Genomic DNA, 27,806 nt, shown 5'->3' with positions numbered 1-27,806 from the left:
TTTAAAAAAAAAACAATCAGTGAAAATGCTTTTGGGAACCTTTTTGTAATTTGAACATTTTTGATCCACCATTTTTTCCTCAGTACTGTAATGACATTTCTGTTTACTAACATAATGGCTTAATCGAGATAAAAATCACAATCACGTGGTGTCTTCTGTGTTGCTTGATGCCTCCGTGGCAGTTCTTTTTTTAAGGGGTAATTAGCCTGGCCAATTCACCTTCCCTGCATATCTTTTGGGTTGTGGGGGTGAGACCCACGTAGACATGGGGAGAACGTGCAAACTCCACTCTGGCCGGCATCGAACTTGGGGCCATGAGGCAGCACTGCTGACCACTGTGTCAGTGTGCCGCCATTCCTGACACTTCTTAACTGGGTGGTCATTGGCAATCGTGAAAGTCTTGGTCTGAACTTGAAATTTCTACACGGAACTGAGAGATAAGGGCGGCATGGTAGCATAGTGGTTAGCACTGCTGCTTCACAGCGCCAGGGTCCCAGGTTCGATTCCCGGCTTAGGTCACTGTCTGTGCGGAGTCTGCACGTTCTCCCCGTGTCTGCGTGGGTTTCCTCCGGGTGCTCCAGTTTCCTCCCACAAATCCCGAAAGACGTGCAGGTTAGGTGAATTGGACATTCTGAATTCTCCCTCCGTGTACCCGAACAGGCGCCGGAATGTGGCGACTAGGGGCTTTTCACAGTAACTTCATTGCAGTGTTAATGTAAATCTACCTGTAACAATAAAGATTATTTTTTAGATTTATTTTTAGATTGTAAACTGAGAATGTTGATTCTATAGCCCGAGCACTTGCCTCATTTCCCTGAAACATCAAAGGTTGTTGCACTGGTGGAGTATTTTTTTCTTTGGTCATTTGTTCAAAATTATTTGAAGGAGAAATATAGAATTTTCAAAGCTTTATTCACCTGCCGTGGTGTTGTGTTTTCTTAAAAAAAACAATAGCCCAGAATATTTCTGTGAGAAGGAGTCAGAAAAGTATGACACTCCTGATTAACCACCTATTGTAGCTTTTATGTTATGTTCTTAAATTCCAGAAAGCTATTAAGGTGAGAGGGTAAATATATTTGCTCCTGTTAACGTTCCTCCTTTAGAATTGAATTTGGAAGTCATCGTGCAAATGATTTTGATGATCACACAGGTCAATGCTCACGTTGCCTACACTGGTAGGAAAGATGGATGGAGAGAGGCAGACATATATTTATGGATTCTCCACTGCTTTTCTGAACCTTTGCCACCTGCTACATGTACAAGCCGGTACGGTGCAGGAGCCCACTTTCTTTCTGACCTCTCTCTTTGTGTCGCCACTATCTTCGGGAATGCCACCAGAAGCCAGCTGGATAGCCTCGGCATAATGCTGGAAAGGCCCCTTCCCTCCACCGATTTACCTCCCACCCCCTGCCCGCCCAAAGCTCACTGGATGGAGAGAGAAGACCAGATCCCTACCTATGGAAGGCTCAGCCCAGTACGATGAAAATGGTCCGATGTTACAGTCTTCGGGTTCCTGCTGGTGCCGTAGCTTCCTCACCCAGCCATGGTGAACTCCCTCATTGTCCTGGAGAGAAGCATAAAGTGAAGACAGATGGAAGAAGCAGAGGAGAAGGAGAGGGGGAGAAGAATGGTAACCGAGAACAGAGGAAGGGTTAAGTGTGGTCTTAGTGTGATGCAAGGCTAGAGGGCAGGAGATAATTAAACCTGGGCCAGCAGACACAATTGAAAACTGGACCGGGTTCATTTTATAGTGCATTCTAAATTCCTGTGCGTACATTTATCATGGAAAGTGCCTATGTAAACATGTCACAGTGACGTGCAAACATCGAGACTTACCTGAAGAAGGCCTGTGGCTTCCTCCGGAGTTTGAGATGAAGGCCGCCAGTGACCCTGAAGCACCACAGCAGTGGGTGGGGAATGGACCTACCAGGTGTATTATCCAACATCAATGTCTTTGAGGAAGGCCATCTTCTAGCCTTGGAGTGTTCCAGGAGATCCATCTCCTTTCTTCAGGAGATCCATCTCCTTTCTTCAACTGCAGTATAATTTGGATAAGTGTGAGGTTCTTCATTTTGGAAGCAAAAACAGGAAGGCAGATTACTACCTGAATGGTTGTAAATTGGGAGAGGGAAGTGTGCAGCAGGACCTGGGTGTCCTTGTGCACCATTCGCTGAAGGTAAGCATGCAGGTGCAGCAGGCGGTAAAGAAGGCTAATGGTATGTTGGCCTTCGTTGCAAGAGGTTTCGAGTACAGAAGCAGGGATGTGTTGCTGCAATTGTACAGGGCCTTGGTGAGGCCACACTTGGAGTATTATGTGCAGTTTTGGTCTCCTTCTCTGAGGCAGGATGTTCTTGCTCTCGAGGGAATGCAGCGAGGGTTTACCAGACTGATTCCAGGGATGGCAGGACTGTCATATGAGGAGAGATTGACTAGGTTGGGATTGTTCTTGCTGGAGTTCAGAAGAATGAGGGGGGATCTCATAGAGACTTAGAGACTGGTGTGTCCAGAACCAGGGGTCACAACCTGAGGATTCAGGGTAAACCATTTCGGACAGAGATAAGGAGACATTTCTTCACCCAAAGAGTGGTGAGCCTGTGGAATTCATTACCACAGGAAGTAGTTGATGCTAAAACTTTGAATATATTCAAGAGGCGGCTGGATATAGCACTTGGGAAGAATGGGATCAAAGGCTATGGGGAGAAAGCAGGATTAGGCTATTGAGTTGGATGATCAGCCATGATCGTGATGAATGACGGAACAGGCTCGAAGGGCCAAAAGGCCTCCGCCTTCTCCTATCTTCAATGTATCTATGTAACGGTAGGTCAGTGATGTCAGGACGTTTTTAATAAGACACCCAGATATGGCATGTACCATCTAGCCCACCCCACCATGGAAAACGGCGCAAAACCCCCGGATGCATAATGAATTACAGCGGAAGGTATGCTGTTGTTTCTCATCGACCTCCGAAACAGGAAACGCTCCCTGTCCCCGTCATGGGTTCTAGATGGGAGAATGCTGCCCAAGGTGTGGTTAATCCGGTGTGGCTGAATAACAGGCCACTCAGTGGATACTCTTAAATCACTTCTATACCTGTATTGTTAGACTTGTCTTTAAGTCCATATGCTAAGAAACACCAAGCTGTAGTAAAAATATCTGTTGAAACAGTGATCAAAAATTTTTGCTTTATTAGGCTTTCTGCTGTTAAGGCTTATACAATATAATGGGCTACACAGCAAAGCCAAGTAGAATCTTTGGCGACAGAGCACCCCTCCCCGATGAACTCCATGCATTCTATGCTCGTTTTGAGCAGCAAATCAATAAATCTATGCCGCCTGCCCCAATAGCCTCGGACACACCCATACCTACTGTCACCGTCTCAGAAGTCAGATCAGCCATCTCGAAAGTGAACCCGCGGAAAGCAATGGGTCCTGACGGAGTCCTTACTCGTGCACTCAGATCCTGTATGGGCCAGCTGGCGGGTGTGTTCGCGGACATCTTTTTTAAAAAAAAGATTTAGAGTACCCAATTCATTTGTTTCCAATTAAGGGGCAATTTAGCATGTTCAATCCACCTACCCTGCACATCTTTGTGTTGTGAGGGTGAAACCCACGCAAACACAGGGAGAATGTGCAAACTCCACACGGACAGTGACCCAGAGCCAGGATCGAACCTGGGACCTCAGCGCTGTGAGACTGCAGTGCTAACCACTGAGCCACCGTGCTGCCCCGTGTTCTTATACATCTTTAACCTCTACCTACTCCGCTCTGAGGTTCCCACCTGCTTCAAGAAGACCACTATCATACTGGTGCCAAAGAAGAACCAGGCAATGTGCCTCAATGACTACCGATCGGTGGCCTGACATCTATTATTATGAAGTGCTTTGAGAGGTTGGTCTTGACACAAATCAACTCCAACCTTCCAGATTGCTGTGATCCACTGCAATTCACCTACTGCCACAACTGCTCCACTGCAGACATCCCCATGGCCTTGCACTCATCCCTGGAGCATCTCGACAACAAGGGCACCCATGTTGGACTCCAGTTCATTGACTACAGCTCCGCCTTCCACACTATAATCCCAACCAAGCTCATATCCAAACTCCAAAACCGAAGACTTGACTCCTCCCTCTGCAACTGGATCCTTGACTTCCTGACCCACAGATCGCAATCAGCAAGGATAAACAATGACAGCTCCTCCACCATAGTCCTCAATAACGGGGCTCTGCAAGGCTACGTACTTAGCCCCCTACTATTACACACACGACTGTGTGGCACAATTCAGCTCCAACTCCATCTACAAGTTGCTGCTGACACGACCGTAGTTCGTTGGCTCTCAAACAATGACAGGAGGGAGATAGAGAACCATGGTGCAATGACCACAATCTCTCCCTCAATGTCAGCAAAACTAAGGAGCTGGTCATCGACTTCAGGAAGTGGAGTGTCGTCCATACCGCTGTCTGTATCGATGGTGCTGAGGTGGAGATGGTGGACACCTTCAGATTCCGAGATGTGCACATCATCAACAATCCTGGTCCACCCACGTCAATGCTACTACCAAGAAAGCACAGCAGCACCTATAGTTCCTCAGGAAATTAAGGAAATTCAGCATGCCCACAATGACTCTTGCCAATTTCTATAGATGTACCATAGAAAGCATCCTATCTGGCTGTGTCACAGCTTGGTATGGCAACTGCTCGACCTAAAACTGTAAGAAATTACGGAACACAGCCCAGTTAATCACGCGAACCCGCCTCCCATCTATTGACTGTCTACACCTCCCGCTGCCTTGCGAAAGAATCAAAGGCCACCTGGGTTATTCACTCTTCCAACCTCTTCTATCAGGCAGGAGATACAAAAGTCTGAGAACACGCACCAATAGATTCAAAAACCACTTCTTCCCCGCTGTAACCAGACTCCTGAATGCCCCTCTTAGGATCTGAACTGATCTTATGGACTGAACTGATGTTTCTACACATCTTCTCTACAGTTGTTGCACTATATACTGTATACTTCACCGGCTGTCTATGTTTATGTATTTTCTTTATGTATCCTCTTGCAAAGCATAATCCTCCGCCATTTTCGCCAACTTCATTGTGATGCCACCACCAAACACATCTTCCCTTCACTCCCTCTTTCAGCATTCCGCAGAGACCGTTCCCTCCGAGATAATCTAGTCCACTCCTCCACCATACCCAGTACCTCTCCCATCACCCAGACACCTTCCCATGCAATCGCAGAAGGTGTAACACCTGCCCCTTTACCTCTTCCAAGCTTAACATCCCAGACCCAAAACACTCATTCCAGGTTAAGCAGCGTTTCACTTGCACCTCTTCCAATCTGGTCTATTGCATTCGCTGCTCCCAATGTGGTCTCCTCTATATCGGAGAGACCAAACGCAGACTGGGCGATGGCTTTGCTGAGCACCTTCGGTCTGTGCGCATTCAGGACCCTGACCTTCCCGTCGCATGCCATTTTAACAAAAGACCCTGCTCCCATGCCCACATGTCTGTTCTTGGCCTGCTGCAATGTTCCAGTGAAGCTCAACACAAACTGGAGGAACAACATCTCATCTTCCAGTTAGGCACGCTACAGCCTTCTGGTCTCAACATCGAATTCAACAACTTCAGATGATCAGCTCTACCCCACCTCGACCCATTTGTTTTCATCCCATTTCATTTCAACTGTCTCTTACCATTTCTTTCTTTCTTATCTTTCTTAATATATATTTAACTCCCTCCCAATCTTATCCACATTTCCTTACCCCTTCTCCCCTTTGCTTCCCCCTTCCCCTCCCCCCCCCACATCTCCATCTGTCACAGTTCATCCTCTGATCGTTTTTCTGCTGTTTGGCCTCTCACACCTTTTGTTCTCTGCGGGCTGCCATTAGCACTCTTTCCCCTTGGGTTCTGTGGCCATTAGCTCCTGGTTTCCCTTCGTTTCTGTGGCTATGATCATCTTTCATTCTCACTCCACAGTATAAATATTCCCCACATTCTCTGTCTGTTAGCTTTGACAAAGAGTCATTGGACTCGAAACGTTAGCTTTTTCTCTCCCTACAGATGCTGCCAGACCTGCTGAGATTTTCCAGCATTTTCTCTTTTGTTTCAGATTCCAGCATCCGCAGTAATTTGCTTTTATCTCATGTATTTGTTGTATGTTCTATGTCTTTATGTACGGAGTGATCTGCCTGGACTGTACGCAGAACAATACTTTTCGCTGTTCCTCGGTACACGTGACAAATCTAAATCACGAGGGCATAATAACTCTGTAGAACTTAAAGTGAGGAAAATGAGCGACTTCATTGTTTTTTAAACTTCAAACACCAGGTGGCAACATTGGTCCCAGAGTGAGCCTGGATTCCGAGTGCCATAGCAACAGTGACAATGATGTATTAAAAAATGCTGGAACGTTTATTAGCTCTGGTTCTTTCGTGTAACCTTTCCCACTCTCCCAGCAACAGAAGATGCAGGCCAAAATAGTGCAGTTTGCAAAACGTACTCCACTTACTGACTCCAGTTCCACCTGAAACCTGTGGTCGCAGCTCCTTTCAAATATTAGTCTATCAGAGCTTTTAACGTGCGGAATGAATCACCAGAAACTCAAAAAGGAGCATTAGGCTCTTGGCAGGGATTACAATTGGGACATTGAAAATGGTAACAATGACAAAATGCAAGGTGCGGAAGAAAGGGAGCCGAGCATTCTCCAGCGAGGGGGGCCAGTTAGTTGTCTTCTGGACACTCAGTGCTGACACTTTGACCAGTCTAAAAACAGATTTAGTGCCACAGTGTTTATATTTTTAAAGAATAGCTTTTGTGGGCATGAAACTGATCTCATCGTGTAGCTGCAGCCATCGAAAATAGACTTTTCCGGTTTGATTAAATTTCTGGGCAAACTGGCTAATGCAAAATGTTAAAGGCGTTCCCTGTCTAATCTGCTGACTTGCCAGATAGATGAGTTCTGACACTTTCCACGCTTAATGGATGGGGAAAGAGACCCTGCCTGAAACTGCACTGAATTCGGTGCCTGAGTTGGAAGCAACCTTTTATCAAATGTGTGAAGTACAGAATTTCACATGAATGCACCCAACATTTCGATTGAAGGCAAAACGCCAGTAGTGTTCAGGTCTACCACATGAAATGAAAATGAAATGAAAATCGCTTATTGACACAAGGAGGCTTCAAATGAAGTTACTGCGGAAAGCCCCTAGTCGCCACATTCCGGCGCCTGTTTGGGGAGGCTGGTACGGGAATTGAACCGTGCTGCTGGCCTGCCTTGGTCTGCTTTCAAAGCCAGCTGTTTAGCCCAGTGTGCTAAAGCAGCCTCCTCAGTATGGGCCAGAGAATTGTGTATCCAGCAACAACTCATGCTCTTTGCCCTATTGTACCACAGGTTTGTGTTTCTGGAGGCAAATGTTTCAGCATCTGTACAAATAGCAAACAAAATCTGAGAAGGCTTTGAAACATTTGAGGACTGTGAAACGTTTCCAGGACTTAGGATGGTTCAGTGTATGCCATAAGACATAGGAGCAGAATTAGGTCACTCGGCCCATCGAGTCTGCTCCACCATTCACTCATGGCTGAGATTTTTTTCATCCCCATTCTTCTGCCTTCTCTCCATAATCCCTGATCTCCTTATTATTCAAGAACCTGTCTATCTCTGTCTTAAAGACACTCAGTGACTTGGCCTCCACAGCCTTCTGCGGCAATGAGTTCCACAGATTCACCACCCTCTGGCTGAAGAAATTCCTCCTCATCTCTGTTTTAAAGGATCTTCCCTTCAGTCTGAGGCTGTGCCCTCTGGTTCTAGTTTTTCCTACTAGTGGAAACATCCTCTCCATGTCCATTATTTCCAGGCCTCGTAGTATGCTGTAAGTTTCAATAAAATCTCCCCTCATCCTTCTAAACTCCACCTGAGGAAGGAGCAGCGCTCCGAAAGCTAGTGACATCGAAACAAACCTGTTGGACTTTAACCTGGTGTTGTAAGACTTCGTACCTTCTAAACTCCAACGAGTACAGACCCAAAGTCCTCAACCACTCCTCCATATGACAAGTCCTTCATTCCAGGGATCATTCTTGTGAACCTCCTCTGGACGCTTTCCAAGGCCAGCACATCCTTCCTTAGATACGGGGCCCAAACTGCTCACAATACTCCAAATGGGGTCTCACCAGAGCCTTATACAGCCTCAGAAGTACATCCTTGCTCTTGTATTCTAGCCCTCTCAACATGGATGCTATCATTGCATTTGCCTTTCTAACTGCTGACTGAACCTGCAAGTTAATTGTAAGAGAATCTTGAACAAGGACTCCTAAGTCCCTTTGTGCTTCTGACTTCCTAAGCATTTCACCATTTGTAAAATCTTCTATGCCTCCATTCTTCCTTCCAAAACGCATAACCTCACACTTTACCACATTGTATTCCATCTGCCACTTTTTTGCCCACTCTCCTAGCCTGTCCGAGTCCTTCTGCAGCCTCCCTGCTTCCTCAATATTACCTGTCCCTCAACATATCTGCAAACTTAGCAACAGTGTCATCAGTTCCTTCTTCCAGATCGTTAATGTAAACGGAGTTGAGGAGAAACTACTTCTCCCAACGGGTTGTGAATCTGTGGAATTTGCTACCCCCAGCGTGTGGTGGATGCTGGGACAGTGAGTAAATTTAAGGAGAAGTTTAAAAAAAATTTAGAGTACCCAATTCTTTTTTCCAAAAGCGGGCAATTTTAGCATAGCCAATCCACCTACCCTGCACATCTTTTTGGGTTGTGGGGGTGAGACCCACGCAGACCCGAGGAGAATGTGCAAACTCCACACGGACAGTGACCTGGGGCCGGGATCAAACCCGGGCCCTCGGCGGCGTGAGTTGGCAGTGCTGACCACCGTGCTGTCCTTGTACCTCTCGGAGCTCAATGTCCTGCCCCACTGGCCAGCAGGAGAGTGATGGAATTGACATGTGGAGCTATGACCAAGAGGTATAGGTTGTGAGCTTCGATTAAACTGGCTGAATGCACATAACTGGGTGTTAAGAGGAAGGGTAGTTTTTAGGTGAAATGGGGTGAGGGAAGGGATGCTCAGATCCGGCCATATTGGAGTGAATCAACCCCCTAATAAATCACGCATTTTGCTATATTTTTATATTTCCACTATGAATTGCTCTGTGCTTGTTTATAATGAAAAGTGCCGAGTAAACCGTTCACTGTGGTTATATATTCCCACCAGCAGTGGCACTGCAGCAACAGCACCCGGGTTGAGGGAATGGTTTAATTAGAGTCTGCCAAGTTTACATTGTAAATACAGGCATTAACATACTTTATAGATTGACATTTTCACTTCCGTCAAGGGGGAAATCATGGTCAAGCTGTAAAGTGTACTTGGCGTGGCAATGTGCAGTAACGTGGTATGATCGTGCATTCAAATTGCAATGTAGCCATTTACAAATTTGTATTCAGTTTAAAATTAGAAGATGATATTGATAAATGTTACCATGATGAAGCTGTCAGATTGTTAGCTGGTTTACTAATATTCTTAGGGAAGGAAGTCGTAATTTCTGTGTTTGATCCTATATCTGACTTTGTCCCAGACCAACACAATTGTTTTTTTAGCTGTCCTCTGAGATCGCCAGGCAGTCTGTTGGGTATCTGGTAACAAAGGAAGAGCAATAAATGTTGACCTTGCCAGCGGCTCCTAAATCCCAAAGTTTCTGATGACTATACTGTGCTGAGAGTGGGCCCTAGCTTGTGCATATCCAACCCTTGTGACTAATTGTCACATTATTGGGTGCATTTCTGCAGCTCATCTGTTCCCGTGATGATGGTATGTGGCACAGATCGACTTCACTGCAGCTGCGTGGATTACATAGAATTTACAACGCAGAAACATTCGGCCCAACCTTTTTTTGTTCTCCACATTAGCCTTCACCCACCCTTCTTCATCTAATCCTGCCAAAATAACCTTCTTTTCCTTTATCCCCCATTATTTATCCAACTCCCCCTTAACGGATCTATTCCACATATGTTAACTAATCTGTGGTGACGAGTTTCACTTACTAACCACTCTGGGTAAAGACATTTACATTAAATTCTCTATTGGAGTTATTATTGGTTGTGTTATATCGAGGGCTCTTCACTTTGGACTCTCTCACAAGTGGCAATGGTTTCTCTGCATAAACCCTATCAAACTCTCAATCTTAACACCCCCCCCATTGAGTCATCCCCTCAGTCATTCTTCTGGAGGGGAAAGCCACAGCCTGTTCAGACTTTCTTGTCAGGTAACATTCCTCAATTCTGGAAATGATGAGCTGAATGTAAGGTTTACCTTAAATTCCAGAATTTAAATTTTCCATAATATTTTGGATAGGGGAAGGTTCAGTGACTCAAGTTACTGCAAACTGTCAGCTGGACTGGGTAACTCGGGGGGGGGGGGGGGGGGGGGGCACGTCCATTGGAATTAACTATTGTGAACAAGTCTGGACAAAGTCAATGACATTTACAGTGCAGGAAGGTGCAACAACAGTGATCCTCTCTGCGATTAAAATAAAGACATTGATTAGTGTAATTCATGCTCCGTACTTCCTTCGCCTGATCATCTCCTTTAAATCCTAGGCTTTGACAATGCCTCAATCGACAACATGAAGGAACCTGCTGTTATTTTACGTTGCTGCACTGACCCCAAACAAGAGCTCCTCTTTGGAACTGGCCAAGGAGATTTTACACTTATGAGCTTGAGGCACTGTGTTTCAATATCTAATAAACCACAAGGTTCTCCGTTTTGTAATGTCCTTTATGTGCAGCACAAACCACTGATCTGATGACTACTTGGGATATGGCTCAAAGCAGCTCTCTCATTTAGTATTTTAATTGACTTGATGTCAATTGACAGCATTGCACTAGAAGTGGGATGCATTGATGTAGCACCATCTCAAGTAGCTTGAAGCCCTTGCATACAGGGTAGGACTTTATCACTGATTTGCCTATGACAAAGTTCCTCACCAGTAGCTCTTGTTCAAACCTCACTATGAAATTGGGGGACATTATTGAATTGGATCTGGCACTCCCTAACCAGTAGAAGTCTAAAGTGGTTTGTGATGGGGAATCATCCTCCCCTCGCGATGTCCTCTCTGGAGCGCCTCGGAGAACTGTGCTGGAACGTTTCATCTTAGCATACAGAAACGATCTTCCAAGCAAGTTTCAAAACAAGGGAAAGTTATTTGCAAAGTGGTTTATGCTCAAATTCGCTGCGAGGTAATCCTCTGGAATTGCTAAAATAGCAGGATCATTGGGAGATGGTATTCAATGCCAAAAAATGTCATGCATGTCCATTATAGTAATAATAATCTTTATTAGTGTCACAAGTAGACTCACCTTAACACTGCAATGAAGTTACTGTGAAAATCCTCTAGTCGCCACACTCCGACGCCTGTTTGTGTACAAGAAGGGAGAATTCAGAATGTCAAATTCACCTAACAAGCACGTCTTTCGGGACTTATGGGAGGAAACCGGAGCACCAGGAGGAAACCCACACAGACACTGGGAGAATGTGCAGATTCCGCACAGGCAGTGACCTAAGCCGGGAATCGAATATGGGTCCCTGCCACTGCGATGCAACAGTGCGAACCACTGTGCTACCATGCTGCCCATACCATTACCAACAGAGGGTTCATCAACAGGTGGGTTAAGTATTTAATAATCAAATTTTCCAACATGATTTCTTGATTGGCACCCCGTTAATCACCTCCAACATCATCTCCCTTCACTATTGATGCACACTGGCAGCAGTGAGTACCATCAACAAGATGCATTGCGGCAACTCACCAAGGCTCCTCTGCCAACACCGTCCAAGCCTACAACCTCTACCACCTCGAAGGAGAAGGGCAGCAGACACATGGGAACACCACCACCTGCAAGTTCACCTCCAAGCTATACATAATCCTGACAAGGCACCATATCACCCTTCCGAACAGCATTGTGGGTGTACCTACACCATATGGCCTGCAGCAGTTCAAAGCAGCTCATCACCACCTTCTCAAGGGCAATAAAAATTCTGGCCCAGCCAGCAAAGCCCACATCCTGTGAAAGAACAAAAAAAAAAACCAATTAGGTACACGACCCTGACTGTGGGGGGGGGGTGGCGGGGGGGGCAGGGGGGCGGGGGGGGGGGGGGGGGGGGGGGGGTGGTCATCAATCCTAAATAGGGATTCCACATTCAGCAAATAAGTGTTCTCAGATTTCTGATCAGGAATCTTTAGTTTTGCAACAAAATATCAGAGTTTACAAAATGTTTGATCAGCCAGTCGTGGAGTATGCAACTTGTGTTTGGGATCCTTCTGATGAGAAATGTAAATAAGACGGCAGCAATCTAGGGAGGCGTTGCCCAGTCCTGCAGAAATCAGTGTGGGAAATACACCAGTGTTACAACCTTGTGATTAGATTTGGAATGGGAATCTCTCCAGAAAAAGGGGGAGAAAAATAGACCGATGCTGATGCCATCCAACAACGACCAAACACTAGGTAGCCATCCACACAGACTGCAAAGACCATTTATAAGTGTATCAACAAGTTTTCTTCCCCAGGCCAATCGCCAATGGAACAAGCTGCTGAAGGAAATAGTCACAGCAGCATCGCTTGAAATCTTCAAGACCCATCTCTAGATTATTTCCATTTATAAGTCTTTCATCCTCCAGATGACCAGTCCTGTCTGGATGAGCTGGCACGAATCACATACAAATTGGTGGAATCCAAATGTTAGTCTGTGATGCCCAACACAACCAAAGCAGAAGCACTACAAGACCCCACAAACACCGAGGCCCGTCTTCTGGTGGCATTGGTCATGTTGTTGGCTGGATCACCGGGAAGAACATAGAACATACGGTGCAGAAGGAGGCCATTCGAGTCTGCACAGATCCACTTTAAGCCCTCACTTCCACCCTACCCCCGCAACCCAATAACCTCTCCTACCCTTTTTGGATAAGAAGGGCAATTTCGCATGTCCAATCCACCTAACCTGCATGTCTTTGGACTGATTTTGATTTGATTTGATTTGATTTATTGTCACATGTACCAAAGTACAGTGAAAAGTATTTATCTGCGGCCGAGGAACGTACACAGTACGTATGCAGTAGACACAAGAATAATCAACAGAGAACATTGACAAATGGTACATTGACGGAACAGTGATTGGTTACAGTGCGGAACAAGGAGCCAAACAAAGCAAATACATGAGCAAGAGCAACATAGGGCGTTGTGAATAGTGTTCTTGCAGGGAACAGATCAGTCAGAGGGAGAGTCGCTGAGGAGTCTTCTAGCTGTGGGGAAGAAGCTGTTCCTATGTCTGTATGTGCGGGTCTTCAGACTTCTGTACCTTCTGCCTGATGGAAGGGTCCGGAAGAAGGCAATGCCTGGGTGTGAGGGGTCTCTGATAATGCTGTCTGCATTCCTGAGACAGCGAGAGGTGTAGACAGAATCAATGTGGGGGTGGCAAGCTTGTGTGATGCGTTAGTCTGAGTTCACCACAGTCTGCAATTTCTTGCGGTCTTGGACCGAGCAGTTGCCATACCAGGCTGTGATGCAGCCGGATAGGATGCTCTTTAACGCACATCTGTAGAAGTTTGTGAGAGTCGATGCAGACATGCCAAATTTTGTTAGCTTCCGTAGGAAGTAGAGACGTTGTTGGGCTTTCTTGACTGTTGCATCAACGTGAGTGGACCAGGACAGACTGTTGGTGATGGTGACACCCAGGAACTTGAAGCTATCGACTATCTCCACTTCGGAGCCATTGATGCAGACGGGAGTGTGTGTCGTGCTGCGCTTCTTGAAGTCAATGATCAGTTCCTTGGTCTTTCCAACATTTAGAGAGGTTGTTTTCGGTACACCATGCAACAAAGTGATTTATCTCCCTCCTGTAGTCTGATTCGTCGTTGTTTGAGATGCGGCCCACCACAGTCGTATCATCCGCAAACTGTGGCAGGAAACCGGAGCACCCGGAGGAAATCCACGCAGGCACGGGGAGAACGTGCAGACTCCGCACAGACAGTAACCCAGCAGGGAATTGAACCTGGGACCCTGGCGCTATGAAGCCACAATGCTAGCCACTGTGCTACCATGCTGCACGAGCTGAAGAGTACCGCGATATCCATTCCATTCACCTGAAGGGGTAGATCGGGTCTACATTTAACATCACATTGAAGGGCGGCAACTCTTTGACAGTGCTTAAATTGTACAGATTTAAGTGTTTGAATCATGTGTTGTGCCTTCTTTTCAACCGATTTCCCAGTTTTGGGAGCAGTTCCTAACTGCGAATGAACAGATTTCTGAGAGCCACTGCCTAAAACCTTGAGTGCTGCGGTTGCAGGGCGCTCTTGGTTGAACAGAGGAACAGTGTGTGAACCATCTGCTTTCCTCCGTGCACACGGAGAGCAGGTTAATCAGGGCTGCAGCATACGGAGCCTTTTTGCTCTGAAAGCCATCATTCATCTGAGGAGAAACCAGTGCCATGATAACGGGGAAAGGATTTATTTTGTTCCTCTCGCAAGGCAAAGGATGGACCTTTAGGGAGCATTTTGTAGAAGAAAGAAGTTTGAAATCGCAGATGCGTGTCGATGTGCAGGTTTGATCTCCAAGCACGGTGAAAATGGTTGTGTACAGTTGTCCTGTTGCTGTGGGCTTCCTAGATTTTGTAAGTACCTCATCTGCCATTTGGTAATTGCCCCTGGATCAAGTCCATTCTCAGTGAAAGCTGGCAGAATTTGGTAATTTCAAGACGTGATTTGCGTATGAGCGACACAGTGAGGAAGGGCAGGGCTTGCCACCTCATCTTGATACAGTTGCATTGTTCATCTTTAGACCTGACAGGAAAACACAGTGAAACGTGTCCGAGCCCGAAAATGGAACTCCAGCATTACTGATGCCAGTGTTACTGGTTTTACTGGGATTTGAACATTTTGAACTGGATTTCCTTGCCAGCGTGAGCACTTCTTCCTGTTGCTCTTCCTGTTACTCAGAATCAGAGGGTCAGCGTCACCCAAGCAGAGACTAAAGTACAGGTGATGGATGTTTCTGCCACGCTAACAGTTTATTGCTTATCTCCCTCAGTCCCTCGGAGGCATGCAGCAAAGCCTGTCTGCATATATATTTTATTTCCTGACAGCAGTAAAGCTGCAGCTTATGACTGATGTCTGCTCTGCCCCCCCCCCCCCCCTCCCCCTTTCTTCGAAGCCAAAGCGATTCGAGGGTGATGAATAGTTCCTATCCTCTGTCAATAATTTTGCCACTTTCTTAAACAACCTCATGAATGATTCAGGGCTGTGAATGAATTAAAAGGCTGCCGAGATAATTATGAAATGGCCTGAATGCCTTGAACCCTATTTATTGTCCCTGTCGTCGACCCTTGCATTTTGCATCTCCCGCTTATTTATGATATCATCCTTGTCTGATGTTCTTTGGAGGATTAGCAAACTGTTATTTATCCTTTCTGAGTTTTATTGTAAGGACCCATCATAGAATCATAGAATTTACAGTGCAGAAGGCGGCCATATGGCCGAAGGCATCGTCCATACAATCACTGTATGCTAAGCACTGTACCACAGCACGTTCAGTGCTGATAAAGGAGTGTGGTGGCTGCTTAAATCACAGATGCTGCTACCTCCAGAACAGAATTGCTGAGATGCCATCTTCACCCGTATATTTTCTTATTATTATTGGTTGTTGGGTTGCAGGTGACAGCGGGATCTGTAAGAAACCTTGGGAAGGAGTTGACAAGTCCGCAAAGACTTGCTGGTAGGTGAATTGGACATTCTGAATTCTCCCCCGTGTACCCGAACAGGCGCCAGAGTGTGGGGACTAGGGGCGTTTCACAGTAACTTGATTGCAGTGTTAATGTAAAGGACCCCTGCCAACGCACGGCTCTGTTGTAATAATAATAATCTTTATTATTGTCACAAGTAGGCTTACATTAATTGCCAGATTCTCACAGACCATTAGGGACAGGCAATAAATGCTGGCCCAGCCAGAGACACTCCTGTCCCATGAAAGAATTAAAAAAAAAAAAATAATAATGCAGATCAATTTTGAAACGTTAAGGTGAAAATATAAAATCCAATACTCATACCACCAAAATTGACTGTTTGCCCTACAGGTGAACAATTCAGGGTTAAAATGACAAAAATAGCTGTTGTTAAAAGGAATTCCACCATGTTTCTCCCAAGGACACGACGGGACCTCAAGGCTCCATGACTGGGGATGAGAAAATATCAGCCATGATTGAATGTCAGAGCAGACTCAATGGGCCAAGTGGCCTAATACTGCTCCTATGTCTTATGGTCTTATGGCTCTTCGAATCCTGCACAGCCTCCATGCTCCCCACTACTCGAACCAGTTATGTATTGGCAGTTTAACCCTTCCTCGCCTAAGTTTTCTGGTACCTCACCTAAATGTCCATCCTTCGACGTGGAATAGTTGTAGGATATTTGACTGCAGAGGGCATCTTAGGCCTGTTTTTTACTGATGATAACCTGGAAATAAGCTTTCCAGCTGCAGCCCCGAGCAGAGATGCTGACTGAATTGCCCCAACCCTAGGGTGCTGAGGCTAGTTGAAGCATCCAGCTATCTGAGATGGGCCTGAACCTGGGGACGTTCTTCTCTAAATGGCTACAGTGGGTGGGATGCTCACTCTGTCGGAGTTACCTTTTCACATGTCTTGGTCCTTTCTTGAGAATCAAAGTTGCGCATGTGATGAAGCCTTCACCTCGCAAGGTTTCAGCTGCCTATCTTTAAGATCAACTCACTTTGTGAATTGGCGCACAGTTGCACGTGTTGATTGGATAGATGTTGCGTTAGATGCCTGCCCTAATTATGAGTTGGTTGTTCTGCACCCTACTGCTGTATACACAATTTTGGACTGAGCTTAATGGGGAACCAACTCCTTTCTCACGAGATACCTGTACTGCCTAGGCCAAGAGTAGACCTGACTTTGCCAACATTTGAATTATGTTCCATACTCTGGAACAGCTAAGGGCCAACCTCCCTTTTTATATGCAAAATCACCACTCCCAACAAGTTGGCTCTGACTTGATATTGACTTTAGAGTATGTGATGGGTGTTCGTCATTAAGGGGGGGTTTTATAGGCTTGCCTTTCCTCTCCACCCCCCCCTCCCCTCCCCCCACCCCACCCCTAAAGAAAGAGCGCCTTACATTTACATAACACTTTTCATGACCACCAGATGTTCCAAAGTGCTTTACGACTAATGAAGTCTTGCAAACACAGCAGCTTTGCAAACTTGCAAACACAGCAATGTGATAATGCCCAGATTATTTGCTAAATATTGATAAGGACAACAGGGATAACTCTCGCTGCTCATCCAGGAGCGCTGTGAGTTCTTTTCCACCCAAGCAGGCAGCTGAGTTAACCACCTCACCTGAAAGACCCCAACAATACTGCACTGTGTGTCAGCCTTGCTGTTTGTGCTCAAGCCCTGGAACCTTCTGACCCAGAGTGAGCCTGTTAAGAACTGACAGCGCCATGATGCCACAGTTTATATCGCTCACGGGGCCCTGCGCTAGCCGCGGTGGTCTAACAAGGGGATACTGTTGAACGTTTCCCTCTGATAGTTGCTGAGGTTAAGGAGCAATAAAGATTCCCCCAATGCATTGCATAGATGTGCAGTAAAAGAAAGCCCTATATGTATCGAACACTGTTACGTGATCGACGACAAGAGCCTGTCAGATGTTAGATATTTATTTGGCTTACTGCTTCTTGATCATACCACCAATTTCTCCTGCTCTCTGGGGAAGTGAGGACAGGATACACAGTGGCTGTAATTGAATTTCTAGGAATTTAAGCATGTTACAGGATTGATATGACCCATCATAGTCCCGGAATTCATATTCATAGTAACCCTCAATAAACATTCTGTAAATTCCATCCAGGAGATTAAACACCATTTCCTTCCCTTTCTCTCAGACATTATATATAAGCTGTCGTCTGCTCTGCCTGAATGTGCATCAATTATAGGCACCAATCAATTGACATGATTTGTAATGGTGGACTTTAACTCCATATTTTAAATTGTGTGGGCTTTTTTGTTTATTGTGGCAGGGAACAAGCCAAGTCTCTTTGAACCACAACATGTAAATTATGTTTATTTACTCAAATCAGAATTAACGCAAGCTGTTTTATTTTGTGGTTTTACATTTATTAAATGCTTCATAACCTGTATTTTTTTAATATCACTTATAGCGTTTAGAATTTCCACAATGGGAGGTCTGTGGCAATCTCTCTCTCTCTCTCTTTCTCTCTATCTCGCTTTCCTTCCATCCTTCCCTCTCTGTCTCTCTTTCTTTCTTTCCCTCTCTCCTTCCTTCCTTTCTTATCTCCTTTCTTTCTTTCTTTTTCTTTTTTTTCTTTTTCTTTCTTTCTTCTTTCTCCCTCTCCCTCTTTCTTTCTCCCCCTCTTTCTTTCTTTTTTTTTTCTTTCTTTCATTTTCTTTCTTTCTCTCTTTTTCTTTCTTCTCTCTCTCTCTCTCTCTCTCTCTCTCTCTCTCTCTCTCTCTTCCCCCTCTCCTTCCCCGTCCCTTGTCCCTCTCTCAATCCCCCGTCCCTTGTCCCTCTCACCCTCTCCCCTCTCTTCCCTCTCTTCCGCCCCAGCCTCCCCCATCTCTCCCCTTTCTTCCACCCCAGCCTCTTCCCTCTCCCCTCCTTTCTCCCCTCCCCGTCCCCTCCAAGCTTCCCTCCCTTCCTCTCCCTCTCTCCCAGCATTTATGTAAATTTGCACATATTAAAAAATTAATAATCATGCATTTTTAAAGAACAAATAACTCAGGGTAAAATAAGACTGAATGGAATGTTAACGTGTGTAAAATTTAACAGTAACCATGGATACTGCTGATAGAGTCACAGGCCTGTTCGATGTGTAAGATGATTTATGGGTGACAGCAAATGAGGATGCTGTAGCAAGCTATGATTCGGCATTGCCTCACGCAGGTTACTGGACAATGATGCCAATGTGCCATAATTATGGAATTTTCCATTACCGTAGAAAAGAATCAGCAAAAGGAAATGGGTGTTGCTGTGGCAAAAGCTTTGGTTTGAGTTTCCTCAAACCACCGCCATCTCAAGCCCCACTGAGGCAGCTGCCTGCACCCCCCCCCCCCCCCCCCCCCCCCCACCAAACTCGTATCGCAGTCCAAAATCCCAGGACCCAGGATATGTTTTCAGGCATTGGAAGAGGTGATGAACATTTGAGTGGAAACTGCAGTGAGAGGAATATGGGCCCTTGTCCAGAAATGTTTGCAATGTGGACAATGTCCCAGTCTTCAGCAAGAACTGCCCGAAGTGGATTGGATTGGATTTGTTTATTGTCACGTGTACCGAGGTACAGGGAAAAGTATTTTTCTGTGAGCAGCTCAACAGATCATTAAGTACATGAGAAGAAAAGGGAATAAAAGAAAATACATAATAGGGCAACACAACATATACAATGTACGTACAAAGGCACTGGCATTGGATGAAGCATACAGGGTGTAGTGTTAATGAAATCAGTCCATAAGAGGGTCATTTAGGAGTCTGGTGACAGTGGGGAAGAAGCTGTTTTTGAGTCTGTTCGTGCGTGTTCTCAGACTTCTGTATCTCCTGCCCGATGGAAGAAGTTGGAAGAGTGAGTGAGCCGGGTGGGAGGGATCTTTGATTATACTGCCCACTTTCCCCAGGCAGCGGGAGGTGTAGATGGAGTCAATGGATGGGAGGCAGGTTCGTGTGATGGACTGGGCTGTGTTCACGACTCTCTGAAGTTTCTTGCGGTCCTGGGCCGAGCAGCTGCCATACCAGGCTGTGATGCAGCCTGATAGGATGCTTTCTATGGTGCATCTGTAAAAGCTGGTAAGAGTCAATGTGGACATGCCGAATTTCCTTAGTTTCCTGAGGAAGTATAGGCGCTGTTGTGCTTTCTTGGTGGTAGCGTCGATGTGGGTGGACCAGGACAGATTTTTGGAGATGTGCACCCCTAGGAATTTGAAACTGCTAACCATCTCCACCTCGGCCCCGTTGATGCTGACAGGGGTGTGTACAGTACTTTGCTTCCTGAAGTCAATTACCAGCTCTTTAGTTTTGCTGGCATTGGCTCTCAGTGGCCCCACTGAGAGTTTTGTGTATATTTTGTGGAATACTTGAAGGTTGTGACTTGGACAAAAGCAGAACCAATTGCAAGGAGTCATTTTTTAATCATGTACATTTTAAAACCCACAGCTCACCACATGGGCTATGGAAGTCGAAGGCAAGACAAAATGACAATTTGCAAAATGATTTTGAACAAGTTTCACATTTCTAACGGCTTGTCAAATTTTAATACTCCATCCATCCGAGATCACAATTCATTACTAGGTTCCCACGTAGCTTCATTATTGTGCATGTGTAGAGGTGTGGAAAGAGGTTAGTGTGTGTGGTTAATGTATGGGAGGGCACGGGTGAATGAGTGAGTGTACATCCTTGTGTGAAGTTGGGTTCCAAATGAAACTCCCTACATTTAAAAAAAATAAATAATTTAGAGTACCCAATTACTTTTTTTCCAATTAAGGGGCAATTTAGCGTGGCCAATCCACCTAACCTGCACATCTTTTGGGTTGTGGGGGTGAAACCCACGCAGACATGGGGAGAATGTGCAAACTCCACACGGACAGTGACCCAGAGCCGGGATCGAACCTGTGTCCTCAAGTGTCGTAGGCAGCAGTGCTTTTTAAAAACAATTTAGAGTACCCAATTACTTTTTTTCCAATTAAGGGGCAATTTAGCGTGGCCAATCCACCTAACCTGCACATCTTTTGGGTTGTGGGGGTGAAACCCACGCAGACACGGGGAGAATGTGCAAACTCCACACGGGCAGTGACCCAGGGCCGGGATTCAAACCCGGGTCCTCAGCGCCGCAGTCCCAGTGCTAACCACTGCACTACATGCCGTCCACTAGGCAGCAGTGCTAACCACTGCACCACCGTGCTGCCCTGAAACTCCCTACATTGAACTGTCCTGCAAGATCCAACTGTCGAACATAACGTTTCCTCACCACAAATCTTGCCACTGGTATCCTCTGGTGACAAAATTCAAACAAAGCAGGAACTAGCTATACAAGCTCAGGGACAGACCTCCGCAACACCAGCTTCAGGTAATGTCAAGTACAGAAATGTCGCCCTGTAGTTTCAAGTAACATGTTCAGTGAAGTCACAAAGAGCCATTGGCAGGATTGATGAAATATGCTATGCTTTTGTGCTATAATTGCCAAGTCCTGCTGTGCAACACTTCCCATGTGGAATGGCCACGAAGCTAATTATAGCTAAACTACAGGCATAACATGTAATTCTTATAATCCTGTTGTGTAATGCTAAGATTCTGGGTTGGAAGGTGCTATTTTATCTTGCTGTAGTCAGTGTTTGTGAATCTTTTTAAAGAGGGATCTTGCATTTCTATCTTTATTCCATCCCTGATGATTATTAAAGTGCAATTTCTCTGTCTTTATAGGCAAACGTGACAGCCAAGAGTAATGAGATAAATGACCAGATATTCTGTACAATATATGTTGGTTGAGGCCAGGACATCGGGAGAGCAACTCCTTTTCAGACTGGAGTTGGATACTTTCGAATTAGGTGTTCAGGGCCTTGATGTGGTGCCTCAGCAAAAAGATGGACCTCTGACTGTGGAATATTCACTGAGGTTTCGTGCTTCAGTCTCTGGAGTGGAACTTGAACCTACCACCCCCTTACTGAACTGCAAGTGGTATCACGGAGCCAGGCTGGTACCTTTTTAGCACATGGACATGTCTTTGAGAGTAGCAACATTCCGATTTAAATGCTAGTCTTGACCTATACCAAAATGGAAGAGTTGTTTATTGGATTGGAAGTAAAGATGTGAGGCGCGAAGGTTTGTCCTGCCAGTCAAATATAATTCCCGGTTATTTTACAAAGCAGACCGTACTTTCTTTTGATTGACAGTTCCAACACGCCACTGCAAAAAAACGCACCGACCTCCACAGAAGACAAACACGGGACACAACCGACAGAGTACCCTTCATCGTCTAGTACTTCCCCAGAGCGGAGAAACTACGACACCTTTGTAGCCTTCAACACGTCATCGATGAAGACGAACATCTTGCCAAGGCCAGCCCCACACCCCCACTACTTGCCTTCAAACAACCGCACAACCTCAAGCAGATCATTGTTTGCAGCAAACTACCCAACCTTCACAACAGCAACCACAACACCACACAACTCTGCCATGGCAACCTCTGCAAGACGTGCCAGATGATCGATATGGGTATCACCAATACACATGAGAACATTCCCCACCAGGTACACGGTACATACTCATGCGACTCAGCCGAAGTTGTCTACCTCATATGCTGCAGGAAAGGATGTCCTGAGGCGTGGTACATTGGCGAGACCATGCAGACGCTGCAACAATGGATGAACGGACATCGCGCGACAATCGCCAGGCAGGAATGTTCCCTTCCAGTCGGGGAACACTTCAGCAGTCAAGGGCATTCGGCCTCTGATCTTCGGGTAAGCGTTCTCCAAGGCCCGACCACGCAGAATCATCTAGCAGAAAATGATAGCCAAGTTCCGCATGCATGAATACAGCCTCAACCGGGACCTTGGATTCATGTCTCATTCCATTCAACCCCCATCATCTGGCCTGGGCTTGCGAAATCCTACCAATTCACACCTTTTTAACCTGTGATTATCACTCTCTCCAGTCGCACCGTCTGGATCTGTAAAACTTAATTACCTGCAAAGACTTGCATTCAAAGTATCATCTTGCATCATTGACTTTGTCTATATATGGCTTTGTGGAACCCACCTCTTCACTCACCTAATGAAGGAGCTGCCCTCCGAAAGCTAGTGATTCCAAACAAACCTGTTGGACTTTGACCTGGTGTTGTAAGACTTCTTACTGTGCACAAGGAAAAAGACGGAGACAGCATTTAACTGAGCTATGGCCTGTTCAAAAATGCCATTTTTATCCAGTGTGATTTATGTCCTCTGAATAGGCATGTCACCGTGTAATTCAGGGCTCATGAATAGCAGCAATGTACTTTAATATTTTACAAAATTGCCAGAGAAAAATTTCAGGAATGATTTGTAATGAGGGACAGAAGTGATGAACGGTTGTGGTTACCAGTGACTAAGATACCTAAAAATAGCTTCCTAGCTTGTTGAAATCTAGGGTGCAATTTAATGGAAAAAGTGTCACATCGGGCACGACCTCCTCGGTGTTTCCCGACAGCCGACCCTGTGAGGACGCGGCTCAGCCAGCACACAAGCATGGCACCATAAAGACCCGCTCCACGCTTCGGGGATGTCAACCTGGCCAGGCTGCTGGATGCTGTGGAGGCCAGACGGGGTGACCCTGTGGGAGGACCAGCTGCCAATGGGAGATGCCTGGGAGACTGTGGCAGTGGCTGTCAGTTCAGTCCGAGTGACGAGGAGGAACGTCGGGCAATGTCTGGAGAACACCAATGACTTCCACCGGGCCCCTGGCATCAGTTCTGCCTGTCACCCCCCTGACCTTGGGACGGTCAGCAGCTGGCGTCTCGCACCATCCCCACACCTGATCACCACACTTGTGCCCTGGCACCCACCAGCACTATCCCTCCAGGTACGGTGCCCCTGCCTGCCATCTGCCAAAGCTCAGAACCCGATGCACCAAGACGTGGCTCACAGTGACCCCCTCTCTGTCCCCGCGGGAGAAGAAAGCCCATAATAGGCGTGAAAGGGCCCAGTTGGGCGGTGGAGTTCCAAACATCAGAGTCCTCACCCCCATGAGGAACGGGCCCTGGTGATCGTGGGGTTGTCCGAGGGGAGAGCGGTCACCGAGAGTGAGGTTGGCCTGCGCCACAGAGGTGGGGGGGGGGGGGGGGGAACCTCTGCCCCTTGACCCTGATCACCTGTCTCAAGTGAGTTGTTCATGTCAGACAAAATCATCCTTCCCTCCCACTGACCACATGTCCATTCTTTCTCACGATCACCATCCGATGCGGCCAGGCCACCGGGGGTTGCCTGTTCCCCCCTACCACCCAATAGAACACCTTGGTGAACTCGGAGGAGACCACCATTGAGGCATCACAGATGTCATCCCCCCCCCCCCCCCCCCCCTCCCCCCCCCGCCTTCACCAGCGCAGAGAGACACACCTCCGTGGGTGATGTTGGTGGATAGGCCTCTGGGGCACAATCTGCTGAGCACCACACAGATGCTGATGCACATCAGGTGGAGGCAGGAACATGCAAGAGAGACAGCAGTCAGAGATCTGCTGGATCCCAGGACTCAGCTGAGTCCCAGTCACATGCCAAGCCTCTGGACAAGGTTATCCTGGAGCTGATGCAGACGTTAGGACACAGCCGGGAGATTCAGGAGGAGATGCCAGCAACACTCCGGTGACTGAATAGTCGATTGCAGGAGTCCCAAAGGCTAAGGGCACAGGAGATGGCGCTGGAAATGTGTGGCACCGAGGCCAACACTGGTGCACCAGCTGGTGGCGACTGCAGTGGAAAGCCTGGAGCACATCATCAGCATCATGAGTGGCGGTGTCCAAGGCTGAGGGCCTTGACATCATGTCCTAATCGCTGAGGGACGTACCTCTAAAGCTGGTGGACATTGCCGAGTCACTGAAGAGCATGGCTCAGAATCGTAGCACTCTGCAGCCTGCCCCATTCATGGGGAGCATCGCTGAGGGTGTCAACATCATGGTGGAGACAAAGGGGAGGCACCAGGACCGTCTGAGCTGGGTGATGCATCGGCCTCTGGAGCTCACTTCCAGCTACCCCTCCATCCCATGGAGACCCCCTGGGCCTGGCGGGCACTTTCCGGGATGAGGGAGCGCTGGAGGCCATCCCGGTGCCTTCCACCAAGGAGACAGTGGTGGTCTCCACCTCATCCAAATTCTGCCTTCCTGACACCAGTGCATTCGAAGTCTCCAACCGATCTATGTCCTGCTGTATCCTCTGAAGGTCCTCATCGCTATCTGCAATTGCACCAATCTTTGTGTCATCCACAAAGGAGAACCAGTGGCCGTGATTTATTTAGATTTCCAAAGGCCTTTGACAAGGTGCCACACATGTTAAGAGCCCATGGTGTTAAGGATAAGGGGCAAAATTCTCCCCCAACGGCGCGATGTCCGCCGACTGGCGCCAAAAACGGCGCCAATCAGACGGGCATCGCGCCGGCCCAAAGGTGCGGAATGCTCCGCATCTTTGGCGGCCTAGCCCCAACATTGAGGGGCTAGGCCGACGCCGGAGGGATTTCCGCCCCGCCAGCTGGCGGAAATGGCGTTTGTTGCCCCACCAGCTGGCGCGGAAATGCGGCGCATGCGCGGGAGCGTCAGCGGCCGCTGACAGTTTCCCGCGCATGCGCAGTGGGGAGAGTCTCTTCTGCCTCCGCCATGGTGGAGGCCGTGGCGGAGGCGGAAGGGAAAGAGTGCCCCCATGGCACAGGCCCGCCCGCGGATCGGTGGGCCCCGATCGCGGGCCAGCCCACCGTGGGGGCACCCCCGGTGTCAGATCCCCCGCCCCCCGCCCCCCCCCCCCAGGACCCCGGAGCCCGCCCACGCCGCCTGGTCCCGCCGGTAAATACCAGGTTTGATTTACGCCGGCGGGACAGGCAATTTCTGGGCGGGACTTCGACCCATCTGGGCCGGAGAATTGAGCGGGGGGTCCCGCCAACTGGCGCGGCCCGATCCCCACCCAATCTCCGGTACCGGAGACTTCGGTGGGGACGGATTCACGACGCCCAAGATCCTGGCATGGATAGAGGATTGGCTGACTGGCAGAAGGCAGAGAGTGGGGATAAAGGGGTCTTTTTCAAGATGCCAGCCGGTGACTAGTGGTGTGCCTCAGGGGTCGGTGCTGGGACCACAACTTTTCACGATATACATTAATGACCTGGAAGAAGGAACTGTTGCTAAGTTTGCCTTCTGTAGAGGGGCAGGTAGTATTGAGGAAGCAGACAGGCTGCAGAAGAACTTGGGCAGGCTAGGAGAGTGGACACTGACAATGACCCAGGGCCGGGATTCGAACCCGGGTCCTCAACTCCGCAGTCCCAGGGCTAAGCACTGCGCCACATGCCGCCCTTGCAAATGCAATGTTAGCATTCACGTCGAGAGAGCTAGAATATAAGACCAGGAATGTACTTCTGAGGCTGTATATGGCTCTCATCAGACCCCATTTGGAATATTGTGAGCAGTTTTGGGCCCCGTATCTAAGGAAGGATGTGCTGGCCTTGGAATGGGTCCAGAGGAGGTTCACAAGAATGATCCCTGGAATGAGGAGCTTGTCGTATGAGGAAGGGTTGAAGACTCTGGGTGTGTACTTTAGAAGGATGAGGGAGGGGAGATCTTATTGAAACTTACAGGATATCGAGAGGCTTGGATAGTGTGGATGTGGAGAGGATGTTTCCACTTGTAGGAAAAACTAGAAGCAGAGGACACAATCTCAGACTAAAGGGATGATCCTTTAAAACAGACATGAGGAGGAATTTCTTCCTCCAGGGGGTGGTGAATCTGTGGAACGCTTTGCCGAAGAAGGCTGTGGAGGTCAAATCACTGAATGTCTTTAAGACATAGATAGACAGGTTCTTGATCAATAAGGGGATCAGGGGTTATGGGGAGAAGGCAGGAGAATGGGGATGAGAAAAATATCAGCCATGATTGAATGTCGGAGCAGACTTGATGGGCCGAGTGGCTCAATTCGGCTCCTATGTCTTATGGTCTTATCTGCAAACTTAGTAATCAAACCAGTTACGTTTTGCTCCAAATCATTTATATGTATATATATATATTACAAACAGCAAAGGTTCCAGCACTGATCCCTATGGAACACCACTAGTCACAGCCCTCCATTCAGAAACGCACCCTTCCACTGCTACCATCTGTATCCATCTTGCCAGCTCACCTCTGATCCTATGAACGTCACCTTCTGTACCCGGGGCTGGTTTAGCACATGGGCAGAACAAGGCCAGCAGCGCGGGTTTAATTCCCGTACCGGCCTCCCCGAACAGGTGCCGGAATGTGGCAACTAGGGGCTTTTCACACTAACTTCATTGAAGCCTCCTTGTGACAATAAGTGATTATTATTATTACTAGTCTGCCATGAGGAACATTTTCAAAGGCCTTACTGAAGTCCATGTAGACGACCTCCACTGCCCTACTCTCATCAATCATCTTCGTCACTTCCTCGAAAACCTCAATCAAGTCAGTGAGACACATCCTGCCCTTCACAAAACCATGTTCATCTCGCTAATATGTTCACTTATTTCCAAGTGGGAGTAAATCCTGTCTCGAAAAATCCTCTCCAATAATTTCCCTACCATTGACGGAAGGCTCACCGCCGTGTAATTACCTCGATTATTCTTGCTGCTCTTCTTAAACAAAGGAACAACATTCGCTCTTCTCCAATCCTCTGAACCTCTCCTGTAGCCAGTTAGGATACAGAGATTTCCTCCGTTTTCTCAGTATTCAGGCCCTGGGGACGTGTCTACCTTAATGTTTTTCAAGACCCCCAATACTTCCTCCTTTTTGATCTCAATATGACCCAAACTATCGACACACCCTTCCCCAGACTCATCATCCACCAATTCCTTCTCTTTTGTGAATACCGACACAATTTAATACCTCATCCATTTCCTCTGGCTCCAGGCATAGATTCTCTCCCCTGCCCTTGAGTGGGCCAACCCTCTCCCTGGCTATCCTCCTCTTTATATATGTAAACATGCCTTGGAATTATCCTTATTCCTGCTGGCCAATTACTTTTTGTGACCTTTTAGCCTTCCTGACATCTTGCTTTCCTTGTAC

The 27,806-nt window shown here is 47.3% G+C and overlaps 1 protein-coding gene across 8 annotated transcripts in view; it reads left to right on the top strand.

Annotated features, from left to right (window-relative positions):
• LOC140408348 (PH and SEC7 domain-containing protein 1-like) overlaps positions 1-27,806 on the top strand; it is a 613,055-nt gene that overhangs the window by 542,911 nt on the left and 42,338 nt on the right. For 2 of the 8 annotated variants that reach the window (XM_072495426.1, XM_072495428.1), the window contains exon 12: positions 10,594-10,759. The exons of the other annotated variants lie outside the window; for them this stretch is intronic. In XM_072495426.1, coding sequence (XP_072351527.1) covers positions 10,594-10,623 — 30 coding nt within the window. In that variant the 3' untranslated portion in view covers positions 10,624-10,759. Of the gene's footprint in view, positions 1-10,593; positions 10,760-27,806 lie in introns of those variants that run through there. 8 annotated transcript variants of the gene reach the window in all.

Source organism: Scyliorhinus torazame, chromosome 3, assembly GCF_047496885.1.
Source record: "Scyliorhinus torazame isolate Kashiwa2021f chromosome 3, sScyTor2.1, whole genome shotgun sequence".
Classification (NCBI taxonomy): Eukaryota; Metazoa; Chordata; class Chondrichthyes; order Carcharhiniformes; family Scyliorhinidae; genus Scyliorhinus; species Scyliorhinus torazame.
This window is presented reverse-complemented; position numbering and strand designations above follow the sequence as displayed.